Here is a 13,473-nt window from a genome sequence, read left to right as displayed (position 1 = left end):
ACGAAAAATATATTAATTTTTTTTTTGTATTTTTGATATTTAGTGAATTTTTTAATATTTTTTGGTTACAAATAATATATTTTCTAAGTGTATTTATGTTAAGAGTGTTTAAAAATTTTAAAAATTACTTAAAATATTAAAAAAATTCAGTAAAAATAAAAAATATAAAAAATAAAAAAATAAATTTTCTAAAAAATAAATTTAAAAAATTACAAATAAACAGAGTAATTTACATTCCTTCATATTTATATATATATATATATTTTTTTTTTTCTGTTCCACTCAAATATAATTCCCCCAATTATTAATAATAATTTCTACATCACACACTTTTAAAAAGTGCAGAATGTACCTCGCAGACAATGATACCCATAATGAAACCAAATTACTTAAAAGCAGCCCGCCAAAGACCCTATTTTCAAAACATTTGAAAGTCCCCCTAAAGTCACAAGCCCCACTATAAAAACTGCTAACGTGGCGCAATATGCCTTTAGACCAACTCATAACCAACCAGCCAACACGCACCACGCACAACATAACCGTCTCTCCCAAGTCAAAAAATACTATTAATTAATTAATTATTAATTACAAAAAAAGAAAAATAGCTTTCTTCACTCTCTTCTTCTTCCTCTGTGCTTCTGCGTATATCTCCGTCTATATCGTCTCTTCCATAATTGTTCGCTCCAGCCATCGCCGCCGTAGGGTTTCTGTATCGGACGACGGAGTCCTCGATTTTCCGGCGATGGAGAGTGTTATCGGACTCGTCAATCGCATCCAGAAGGCATGTACGGTCCTCGGCGACTATGGCGCCGACAATGCCTTGCCTACTCTCTGGGACTCTCTTCCTACCATCGTCGTCGTCGGCGGTCAGGTTCTCTCTCTCTCTCTCTCTCTCTAAGATCGCTTTTTATGGATGTTATTCGTTCTGTTCATCACGCAGTCTCTCTCTGTATGTGTATATATCAGAGTTTGTGTTTCTTCTTGTTATCCTTAGTTACCTTTGATTTGTGCTGTTGTTCATGATGTGTTTTGTAAAGGTATATATATGCATGTATGTGAATCACGCACACGCATTCACTCTATGTGTGTTTGTGTGTGTATATATATATTTATTGTTGATCTTGTATTTGTATATTTTTGTCAGGTTTGATTTGTGAATTGTGTGCGTGTTTTTTTTATTATGTGGTTTTGTAGAGTTCTGGGAAATCTTCAGTGTTGGAGAGCATTGTTGGTAGGGATTTTCTCCCAAGGGGATCAGGTAACCAATTCCTATAATTTTTTTTAAAAAAAAATTATTTTTTGAGGTTTTGATTTTGATTAATGGCATGTTTGGTTGTTGAGAGAAGATAAAAAATGAAATTTAAGCCAAATTTTATGTCTTCCGGTTGTGGACATTTGTGTAACGGTAGCGATTGGTAGCTCGAGAGCTTCGGCTCGAAATTGGCTCGAAAAGTGAGAGAGAAGGAGGAGGAGGGAGAGAGAGAGGCTGGAGGAGAGCGGAGGAGGAGGAGGAGGAGGGACAGGAGGGGGCCAACATATCGGGGTGGAGGCGGAGGCGGGGCGAAGGCGGAGGAGGGGCGGAGGCGCGGAGGCTGCGACAACGATCGGCTGATGCGGGGCTGCGACGATCGGGCAGAGGCGACGGCGGAAGGCTGCGACGGACGACCTGCCTCCTCTCTCTCTCTCTCTCTCTCCCTCTCCCTCTCCTCTCCCTCTGGTTTCAGACCAGCACGACGAAGAAGAAGAAGGAAAAAAAAAAAAAAACAGCTCAAAACGATGTCGTTTTGGGCTGTCGAGCCGTTCGAGCCAACCCACTCTCGAGCTACCACGCATTTTCCTTTGTGTAATTGAAGTCGATTTGTTTTTTTTGGTTAAAATTGAATTTGATCATAATTTAGGACCTAAAAGCCTAAAAAGATGTGGCTACAAGTTGTAGTTTGAGTTGACACCTTTTTTTAACTGGAGAAATGATTCAAGTGGTTGCATTTTTCTCAATAAATTTTTTATTTTCAGTTTCTCAGCGATCAATATGACAGAAAGTTTTGTAGTAATTGATTAGCTTGGATTACCTCACTAGTTATGTAATAATTTCAGGGATTGTGACTAGGAGGCCTTTGGTGTTGCAATTACACAAGACAGAGCAAGGACAAGAGGAGTATGCCCAGTTTCTTCACCAGGCGAACAAAAAATTCACAGACTTTTGTATGTCATATCTTATGCATATGTCGTGATTTGGTTTCACTGTTTCATGTTTTTGTTATTCCAGTTGGATCAGTTCCAATGAAAGTATCCCCAAAAAAAAAGATGCTTTATGTTGTCAAGCTTTTAATTTACCTGTTTTGTCAACAATATTATGTTCTTAGTTATTTAGGAATACGAATTATGGACCTCTTTTGTAAAGGAGTTGGAAGGTAAGTCTTTATACATCTGTAAACCCTTATTGGAATGCACTAACTCATATGTCGATGCCAAATATTGGAAATTACTTTAGGCAATTACTTCTGAACCTTTTTTCCTTCTCACTGTCACTGCACGAAAGTATGAAAGCACACACAAAGATAAATATGCCTCCATATATCCATGTCTTTATAGGCAACTTTAAACAATCTTCTGTATTTTCCACCTTTTTATTTTATTTTATCTGTTTTACATCGTTACTTGTTATTTAAGTTCTATGATTGAGAGACCAGATTGATGGTACAATTTTGCTATGTCATTTCTAGTAATATTACTTGTGCATTTGTTTGTTGACTGGCAATATCATTGTGCATGTTTATGTATATTAACAAAGATAATATTTCTCATATGTGGTTGATTGCTTGCTTGGTTTCTCATGAAATAGAAATTCTTTTTACTTTTTAACTAAAGTTATCTCTGAATTTTTTTATGCAGCTTTAGTACAGAAAGAAATTCAAGATGAAACAGACAGAGTGACTGGCAAGACAAAACATATTTCTCCACTTCCTATTAATCTCAGCATCTACTCGCCCAATGGTGATTCATGAATTTTTTATTTCCCCCTTTTTTATGATTCAAATTATTAAACAGGTGGTGTGCTATTGTCCCATCTAGCCAACTTTGTTAGTCTATGTAGCGGGTTTGCAATAAAATTTACATGGCAATAGATTTTTAAGCAATAAGTTAGGTGATAAGTAACATTATCATCTTTACCACATGGCCCTCCATCGTTTTCTAATGTACTTGTTTCGTACATTTTTTTGCTTGGCGATTTTATTTTCCCATCTACATTTATGTTTGACGCATTGAATTACATTTTTGTTTGTTTGAAAATAATGCGTCAATAAATAGTTCAGAGTGTAATGATCTAGGTCATGTACTCAATATGTTGATGTTGCATGTATCACTTGCAATTTGAATTATACTATATGTTTGGGGGAAAAAAAATCTATTTATGCATTGATTTCTTATCAATATACCTAGATACCAATATTGTCCAATGAACCATACATGGAATTTTTAGGGGATTGCTGCTGTTTTTATGTTATTGTCTAATTCTTCATGATCCGCTGTTAAGAATTTATGACATGTTTATCTCTTTGTTTTTAACACTTCATTTTTATCTGATGGATATTCATGGACCATTTTGCTTGGCAGTTGTTAACTTAACATTGATAGATTTACCTGGTCTAACTAAAGTTGCCGTAGGTATGATTTTCTCCCATTCCTTATTATTTTCGGCCTGCCCATAATGAAGTGTTAAAAACTTCATTATTCACAAGTATTTTATCCCTCTAAATTCTAATGTGAACTACAAGTTGTTGGTTATTGACAGAGGGACAGCCAGAGAGTATTGTTCAAGACATTGAAAACATGGTTCACTCTTATGTAGAGAAGGTAATGGGAACATATATAACTGTATAGTTATATATACATCTAAATATGTACATACATGCATATGTACATTTAATAATGCTAAACAATGTGCATCAAATTTAGGTAAATCCAAAAACAAATCAGTAGTGTATGCATATCTTCTTTGTTTTTCTCGGTTGTAATACAATTGAGGGAGACCTCATAAAAGGGGAGAAGGTAATGAAGAATAAAATTGAAGCGGCTGATTTATTTTTGTAGTATTCCTGCCCTACGGTTTCTTTTTGCAAGTTAATAATAAAAGGTTTCTTTTGTAAGCAATGCATAATGATACTTCATGAATCCCATAATTTGGAATCTCATACAGAGTGTTAATTATTTCCGAGAGAAACAATTTTGTAATCTCTTTGCTCAAAATAAATGCTTTATAGGTGTAGTTTGTCAGATTCTACGCAGCATACAGGTGTTGAAATGGCAATAGCTAATTTTTTTCTTTCATACACCTCCCTGTTTGAAATTCCTGTTGTGATTCTTCATCAAGCAGGCATAAGATCATTTTTTTCTACAATTTCTTGTAGTTTAGATGGGATGCTGAACTTTGTTAATTTATGAATATGTGGTTCTTGGGTTGCAGCCAAATTGCATTATCCTAGCCATAACTCCAGCCAATCAAGATGTCGCAACATCTGATGCTATCAAGCTTGCTCGAGAAGTTGATCCTAATGGTACTTCTGCATATTGTTCATATTTTTTACCTAATGCATTACTCTTGGTTGGGTTGTATTGTTGCCACTATATTTTTTGTTTTTGTTTTTCTTATTGTATGATTGCATGGTTAATGCATAGGTGAAAGGACATTTGGTGTGCTGACAAAGCTTGATTTGATGGACAGGGGAACAAATGCATTAGATGTAAGTTCTCTTACCTTGTAACAAGTATTGTTTAGAAATGCAGAAAACTGGACTTGTTCTTGGTGGAGAGTTAAGAACTCTTATTCGACTGTTTTCTTAGAATCCATTGCAGGGGAGATCATTTACTTGGCCATTGTCAATACAAGTGTTATGAGTAACCGTCTAATTATCATTCCAAAAATCACTTCTACTTTGCAATTTTTTGTATCCTTTCATCTCATGCATTTGTAAATTTTGTGGAGCAAGATCTATAAACTTATACCATAAAAAATGCATGGATGCAGAATACTGGGTCTCTCATTTTCTCAATATTGGTTTGTATTATGTTGCAGGTTCTTGAAGGAAGATCTTACCGACTGCAGCATCCTTGGGTTGGAATTGTAAACCGTTCACAGGCTGATATAAATAGAAATGTTGACATGCTTGATTCTAGGCGTAGGGAGCGTGAATTCTTTGCCACCAATCCTGACTATGGACACTTAGCCAGCAGAATGGGTTCGGAATATCTTGCAAAACTTCTCTCTAAGGTATAGTTGGTCTTAATTGCATTTAAATAAATATCTTGAATGTTTCATTTATTTTTTGAGATAGTATATATAGAAGGGCTTGTTATCACCTAGAGTGTATTTTGTTTCAGCAACTAGAGTCTGTCATCAAGGCTCGCATACCAGGTATTATGTCATTGATTAACCAAAGCATTAACGAACTTGAAGCAGAGTTGAACCACCTTGGTAGAACAGTTGCTGTTGATGCAGGGGTAGGGAGCTTATATTTGCCTCGTTTATTTATGCAATGATATATTTTGGTTCATACTCAAATTTGTTTTACTGGATGGGTTTTGTTTTCTATTTTGGCAGGCCCAGTTATACACCATCTTAGAGCTTTGCCGTGCATTTGATCGGATATTTAAGGAGCACCTTGATGGAGGGTAAGATGTAATATCTGTGAAAAATGTGGAAAAAAAAGAACCCAGCACGTCTCTGTGGTTTTTTTCCGTGGGTTTTTTTTGTTTTTAGTGAACAATTTTCAGATTTCTTCACAAATATTTTATTTTTTAGGGGTATCTAAAGACATAAAAACATGAAAAATCAAAAAATCAAAAACAGTTTTCAAAAACTAAACCAAACAAGGTACTTTTTCTTCCCCCCGCCCCCCTGTTTCCCCAACTCTCCCACCCCAAACAAAATACCACCACCACCTCAGAAAAAGAACCAGTCACATTTTCTTTAGATCATAATCCTTTGTCTCCATCTGCTTGGTGAAAGAAGTTTGAGGAACCTTTAAACCTGATAATAATCCTCATTTTATTCTCAGGCGACCCGGCGGAGATCGGATTTACGGAGTTTTTGACTATCAGTTGCCTGCTGCTTTAAGGAAGCTTCCATTTGATCGTCACCTTTCACTGCAGAATGTAAGGAAAGTGGTTTCAGAGGCAGATGGATACCAACCTCATCTGATTGCACCGGAGCAAGGTTACCGACGCCTTATTGAAGGGGCCCTTAATTATTTTAAAGGCCCAGCAGAAGCTTCAGTGGATGCTGTAAGAGCTTGTTATCTTGTTTTCTCTCTTTATTGCTAGTATGATTTCCTTTGTAGATGGAAAATGTGCTCGTTATGTGCTCCTTTTTTTTTTTTTTTTTGAGGGGGGGGGGGGGGGGGGGTATTGATTTCATTGTAATTATTTATTATGAGAAAGGAAGCTTTGTCGGATGTTATTATGGGGTGCTTTGCAAACAGTTGGAAATGAAATCATTCCATTTCTTCACTGATTGAAGCATATATTCATTTTTTAGAATAAGAATGGAGTTGTTGCCAAAATTATTGGAGTCATTCGAAATTTGAACAAAGTAATCAAAATCTACGTACTGATTGTTATTTACATGAGCATTTTAACATGTAATATAGCTGAAAAAGCTTCTGCAGACATCAATACTTTTCCATTGCTATGAAATAACATAATTTTCATATGATGCTTTCCCGGTCTCTGTTGTTGAGTTGATAAGATGTATTGAAAACCATTAATTGGCATTGTTGTAGGTACACTTCATTTTGAAGGAGCTTGTGAGAAAGTCAATCGGAGAAACTCAGGTTTGATATATGGGAATGATACTGGTTTCCTTTAATGCAAGGACCTAATAATATGTGATGTAAGTTTATATTTTTTGTCACGCAGGAGTTGAAACGTTTTCCAACTCTCCAAGCGGACATAGCAGCAGCTGCCAATGAAGCATTGGAGAGGTTCCGTGATGACAGTAAAAAGACAGTGTTGCGAATGGTGGACATGGAGTCCTCATACCTGACTGTGGATTTTTTCCGCAGACTCCCTCAGGAAGTGGATAAGGGAGGGATTCCAGCTGCCTCTTCTGTGGACCGCTACACAGAGGGTCATTTCCGGAGGATAGGATCAAATGTTTCGTCTTATGTTGTGATGGTGTTGGAGACTCTCAGGAATACCATTCCGAAAGCTGTGGTGTATTGTCAAATTCGGGAGGCAAAGCAGTCTTTACTCGACCACTTCTATACACAAATTGGGAAAAAGGAGGTATACAACAATTATCTGCACTTTCGACCAATGCAACCCCCACCTTTCCAAGCACACACGTGACAGTCCCTCCCTCTCTCCTTCACCCTCTTTAATGCACAATAGGTAGGATAATGATCAGGTTCAACGTGAAAACGTTAAATTTGTTTGGCAAACTGTTTTCAAAAACTGTTTTTGGGAAATAATTTTTGAAAACAACCCACTTTTTAAGAAACAATAAAAAGTTATCCTTGAACTTTGAAATCTGTTTTCTCACAAAAATGAAAACAATATGAAAATGATAGGTGTTTTAGAAGTTTTCATTGTTTTGTTTCTAAACAAAAACATAAACACAACTAAACAAATCCGAAGTTTCCAGAGAAGGAGGCTTGCTTTGCATAACTCTTCTTGATTTTGATTTTTATTATTTATTTATTTTTGTTTCTGAAAACAAAGAAAACAAAAATATTTCCAATCATACCAGCATAACATATATTTTCATTGACTCCTCTCAGAATTCATGGAGTGTTCAACTGCTAATTTCAGGTGATAATATTTTTTACTGGTGACAATCATTTGTTGATTGAATGGTTTTGTTACTGTATAGGGCCGGCAGCTTGCAGAATTGCTTGATGAAGATCCGGTGTTAATGGAGAGGAGGCAGCAATGTGGAAGGAGGCTTGAATTATACAAGTCTGCCAGGGATGAAATTGATTCTGTGTTATGGACTAGATGAAGATGAGCAAGATGGATATGCATCATTCATGCATGTATAGAGCGATTCCTTCATAATATGGCAATGAAGATTTATGATTGTTTTGATTTTGTTCAGTTTATGGTCCCTCTTTTAGCTTTGCAAGCTTATAATAGTTTTCTTGAGTTTGGATGCTGAAACATTGTGACATATAACTTGTTTCTCTCCTTCATTTGGATTTTGTGCTATACTTCGTTGGATTAGCAGTTTTTCATTTTTTTGACATGCAGAAACTTTGATATATGAAACAGGATTCACTAGAATAATATAATAACATCTTGTGCATTTTAGAACATTATAAATGGAGATTGGGCTCACTCTGGGCCTATATTCATGATTTAAATTGCTCTTAGGACTCGTAGAGTAGATCAAATAAATTATTTGGATATCAATAATTATATAATAAGATTACATATGTTTTAAAAAGAATTGACATCAAATATGATTGTGAGACTAAATTATCCTTTTTCAAAACAAATTGATTTCACTTCTTTTTAGCATATATAATATTTTTGTTAAGTTTTACAGAATGAATGGCTCAAATCATGAAGGTGAAGTTTAAAGTGGATCCACCAAAAGGTAGGCGTAATAGGGACCCATATCTAAAGAATAATCTAAGAACATTATACATATTGATTATTATAAATTATTCAACTTCCATTTCTTTGGGTCCAAGGGAATACAGAAGAAATAATGATTCCAAAACTCATCTGAATGTGTTTCCATTAGTAATGATTCCAAAACTCATCTTCATGCCACCATCATTCACTAAACAATATGAATGGTATAATAAGTTCATAAATTGTGTCTACGAATTATTTAAAAGGATGCAACAGCTCCTCTCCAGCATATATAATTATTCAGAGTGGCCCTCTGATTTTTTCTGCAGTATTTTCTACTCCGCTAGTTGCTATGATGATATACAATCATCTCAAGCCGCACCTGCCTTCCTATCAAGCTCTTCCAATGCTGCCCACAATTTTGGGTCCTCATAATCCTTTATTAGAAGCGCAGGCTTCGCTTCCATCAGCAAATGTTCTGGATTCCTGGTCTTTAAACCAACAACCGGCATCCCAGCTGCCACCCCAGCTTTAATTCCAGAAACAGAATCCTGAAAAAAAACAAAACAAATATACCATAGTTATAGAAAAACTGCAAATGAGTTGAGCTGAGCAGAGCTTTGGGGTGTTTGAGCTTAGTCTGCTAAAAAAATTAGTTTAGCTTCAGCTAAGTCAAGCTCAAGTTGAGCCTAAAAAATCAAGATTGATCTCGGTTTGTCAAGTATTTGAGAAATTTGAGCTTTGCTTGAGTCAATTTGATTACATAAACAAACCAAGCTTGGAAGGAAAAATTAAACTTAAATTAATCACAAACTATGAGCAAAATAAAAGAATGCTCATATTGATAATAAATCTACAAAACATAAATGGAGAAATAAAATAAATTAATAAAATTATATTTGATATATTAAAAAATAAAAATAAATATCAATTCATATTGCTTATGTTCACGAGCCTTATCAAGCGAAGCTTGGGCTACTGGAGCTTGGCTTGATTACTAAACGAGCCTAAAAGTTCAAGCTCGTTCATTGAGTAAACGAACTGAGCACAAATGAGCTTTAGTTTAGCTGAGTTCGAGCTATTCATGAATAACTTTGTTTGTTTGCAGCCCTAGTAGGAAGATTAGCAGATTAACAGTAGAAAATAGAAGGGTATGATAGAAGTCGAACCTCACAGACAAAAGTGTGATCCTTTGACACCTTGAGTATTTCAAGAGCCTTCAAGTAGGGATCTGGGAATGGTTTCGCACGTTCACAATCGCTCCCAAGAACAACAGTATCGAAGAAATCAGAAAGTCCGAGAGCTGAGATCATTAGTTCAGCATTTGGTTTAGGAGCATTAGTCACAGCAGCCCGTTTCAAACCATGATCTTCAACCCATTTTGTCAGTTTGTAAAGGCCATCTATCGGCTTCAATTTATCCTTTGCAAGTCTGTTTTCTCCACGAGATAAATTATAAGTTTGGATATTTAGAAAAAAAATTAAGTTAGAGAAGGAGAGTGGAATTTACCTTCGAAACATAGTTTCCTTATCTTCCAAGAATTTTATGCTCTGTTCGTAATCATCAGGGAAGAGACGTGTAGAAATGTCGCTGTTATGCCTCCCAGCAATGTTCTCAATAAAGAATTCCTCAGTAATTGGAACCCCACCATTGAAACCTATCTGTTAAACGACCAAACAGTTCGTTGAAAAAGAACATAAAACAAAGAATAGTCATGAAATTATAAAGAGGGTTCACTTGTCATTCACATAAAACATATAATTTTTTTTAAAAAAATATTTTTGGATATATTTGATTTGTCGATGGAAAGACCATGCCAATAAACCATTAAAATGGAAGAAAAATAGATTTACCTCTTGAAGCATTACACTGAAAGCCTGGTGGTGGATGGGATCTGTATCACACAGAGTTCCATCAACATCGAAGAGTACTGCTTCGAGAGGAGCAAGTCTAGAGAGAGAACAAGAGCTGCTGCACAAAACGAATGCAATAATAAGTTAAAAAACACTCAAAAATGTCAATGAATCTGAAATTTTCTTCTGCTCTGTGTAGCCAACTCATGTCAGCTGCTCTACCCCCATACCATGAGATCAATATTAAGATTGCGATGGCACTGATTGATGTGCTTTCATTTACCAGATCAGTTGGTGGTTAGTACTCAAACCAGCCGTGAATGAACTAACACAAGGGAATTAGTAATTCAAAAGAGAGTGCAAACTAGAGGTAGCAATTATTCCTACGACGAGACGCTCTTCCAACCGCGTCAAAAAATTTCTAGGAAAACCCATTATGAATATTATCAAACTGTATAGGTTTGGCCCCCTAAGATTTTTTAGAAATTTAATACGCGTCTCCTTATTTAATATTCACCTCCCCGAAAGTTGGAATCATGCATTTGTCACTACTATTATACCCTGTTTAAAGGGAAGCCAAAATAGAGTGAACATTTCAATATTTCATAGATCAAAATTTGACCTAGCTGGATGATATTATCATGACTTAATATCCCACCACACATGTTGAATATATAATCCTGAAATCGCAACCTCCCATTGGCATTATTGGGACATATACCACATAAAAGGCTAATGCACACTTTTTTCTTTAGACAAAAGTTTCCTCACCAAAAGAAATCAAAAAGCATTCTCTGCATACATACATATGTCAATATCTATACATCTAAGGCAGTATAAAATAACAAGCTTCGCAGAGTCCCCTTTGCCTTCAAACCTAGTTTTCTATTTTATTTTTAATAGTATATGCATTTGTCACTGCTAATACACTGTTTTATTACCACTAGGCCAAGACACCAGTTCGAAATCTAGTTATTTTTAATCACAAACAGTCCACTTGGTATGGTAAGGATATGATTTCACATCTAGTTGAGAGGGGGGGGGGGGGGGGGGGGGGGGGGGGGTGTGGAAATGATTGTAGTTCCTCACTATTTTATTTGCTTTGTATTTAGATGGGTAATTGAAGTATTATAATTAAATTTTTTTTTTTTGCTAAAGAACAATTTTAGTTGAATCAAAACATGAGTTCCAAGAGATTTATTTTTTCTTACGATTTATTTTTTCTTTTTTTTTTTCCCTCATCAATTTAATCATCCAAACAAGTGATGAGATATCTCTTTTTCTCAATTTTTTTCTTTTCTTTTCTCAATAAATCCCTCAATCCAAATGCATCGAAAGTGAATGAAAGATGTCTAGAAATACTATGCGATTGAAGAAGGAACACAACAAAGTACGAACTCAATCAGAAATGTGTATTTCTGCAAATGCGAATTCACAAACACAAAGTACGAGCTCAATCATTCAAGAAACATTAAAGTAGTACAAAAATATAGGAGATTCTTGTAATGTTTACGAGCACAATCATACAAAATAAAAAGAAAAAAAAAACCATATGATCCATACGAAATGGGGATTCTAATGGGTATGAATTGGGTTGCAGTGGAACAAAACAAACTCAAAAAATTTGAAGCAGTTGTGGTGTGTAGATAAAATAAACGAAAGAAACAAACACAACCCAGATGAAATATTGTATCGATCTTGAAGAAACATGAAAATTGAGATTCAAATGTGTATGTATAATCACCTGTCCACTGAGTTTTCAATTGAAGAAGATGTCATGATACGATGGTTGTGATTCGTGAAGGATTTTCAAAGCGGGTTCTCAACGCAAGTTTGTTTGTTGTCTGCGAAATGGGTATTTGATAGCTGATCGAAGGGAATATTACATGGAATCAATCAAGAAGAAGTGTCTATCATTCATAAATTTAGCAACAATTACAAAAAAAAAAAGGAACGAAGAAAAAAAAGGACCATTTTAATAATATAAAATTTGAATTTTATAAATTTGAATTTATTTTTAATCTAAATTATTTATTTATTTTTGTTACGTAAAATTGATAGAAAAAAAATATTTAGTTATTAAACAAAATATACATAAAATATCTAAAATACATTTTCATTAAATTTATCGAATAAAATATTATTTTTCCATCGATTTTGCTTAATGAAAATAACAAATGATTTATAGATTAAAATCAAATCAAAAATTTAAGATTTAAATTGATAAAATAAAAAATTCAAGTTTATTTTGTTACAATGGTTAAAAGTTGGATTTTTTTTTCCCTCAAATTTATTTACTTATTATTATTTTTAGTAAATAAAATATAAAAATAAATATTATAATAAAATAATTATTCTATTTCACTTTTATTTCAATGCTACCCTAATGTTTGTTAACACGTTGATCAAATTATAAATATTATCGACTACCATATAAAGTTATATTAATTCACATAAGTTGTTAGTATTTAACGAGTTGTACATAAGAATGAATCTTTATTTTAATATAATTTTTGGGGAATAACGTAAAAATATTTGTGTTTAACCGATATATATAATTTACAAGTAATTACACGTATCTTGGATTTATTTATAAAATCTTATATTAAATGGTGGAATGAACCAATTAAAATTTTATGTCATAGAAAAAGAATGTACAGCCCCATTAATTGAAAATCTTAATTAAATAGCACAGATGATGCGAAAGCACGAGTATACAATTTTAAGTTGTGTTTGATCTCAGGTCACATTAGTTAAAAAATTTAGTTAAGTGGCATAGATGATGAGAATGCACAAGTACACAATTTTAAGTTGTGGTCTTGAATTTGTGAAGAAAAAGAAAAAGAAATTCAATTTTTTTTAAAATTCTAGACATAATATTAAAAGACTTTTAACAAATAGAATTGTATAAAATACTGACCAATCAATCCATGTGCGATTTGAGTGGTTGGATTAGACTATCATGGTTGTGGGTTTTAACCACAGCATTTTTGGTAGTGAAATGAGAGGTTGGATTGATAGTCCAAGAGATTTAGTAATCTCT

At 34.3% G+C, this 13,473-nt stretch overlaps 2 protein-coding genes across 3 annotated transcripts; one reads left to right on the top strand and one right to left on the bottom strand.

The window, feature by feature from the left end:
• Positions 1–492: 492 nt before the first annotated feature.
• On the top strand, positions 493–8,231 carry LOC114288475 (phragmoplastin DRP1E). Its single transcript, XM_082902179.1, has 15 exons — positions 493–871; positions 1,195–1,258; positions 2,095–2,202; positions 2,893–2,994; positions 3,616–3,666; positions 3,794–3,855; positions 4,466–4,556; positions 4,678–4,742; positions 5,075–5,269; positions 5,380–5,499; positions 5,600–5,670; positions 6,057–6,282; positions 6,780–6,830; positions 6,916–7,284; positions 7,871–8,231. Exons 1-15 carry the CDS (start codon positions 743–745, stop codon positions 7,997–7,999), a joined length of 1,833 nt encoding a protein of 610 aa, XP_082758305.1. The 5' UTR covers positions 493–742; the 3' UTR covers positions 8,000–8,231.
• A 422-nt stretch (positions 8,232–8,653) lies between these two features.
• Positions 8,654–13,088, bottom strand: LOC114288476 (haloacid dehalogenase-like hydrolase domain-containing protein Sgpp). 2 transcript variants are annotated; one of them, XM_028231984.2, is made up of 5 exons: positions 12,175–13,088; positions 10,431–10,545; positions 10,087–10,238; positions 9,747–10,008; positions 8,654–9,128 (listed from the first exon to the last, which is right to left on the bottom strand). In XM_028231984.2, exons 1-5 carry the CDS (start codon positions 12,207–12,209, stop codon positions 8,949–8,951), a joined length of 744 nt encoding a protein of 247 aa, XP_028087785.1. In that variant the 5' UTR covers positions 12,210–13,088; the 3' UTR covers positions 8,654–8,948. The 2 variants fall into 2 exon arrangements, with proteins under 2 accessions (XP_028087785.1, XP_028087784.1); XM_028231983.2 differs by having other exon boundaries at positions 10,431–10,548; positions 12,175–12,410.
• Positions 13,089–13,473: the final 385 nt, after the last annotated feature.

The sequence above is a fragment of the Camellia sinensis genome, chromosome 13 (assembly GCF_055761805.1).
Source record: "Camellia sinensis isolate YWXY chromosome 13, ASM5576180v1, whole genome shotgun sequence".
NCBI classification, from domain to species: Eukaryota; Viridiplantae; Streptophyta; class Magnoliopsida; order Ericales; family Theaceae; genus Camellia; species Camellia sinensis.
This window is presented reverse-complemented; position numbering and strand designations above follow the sequence as displayed.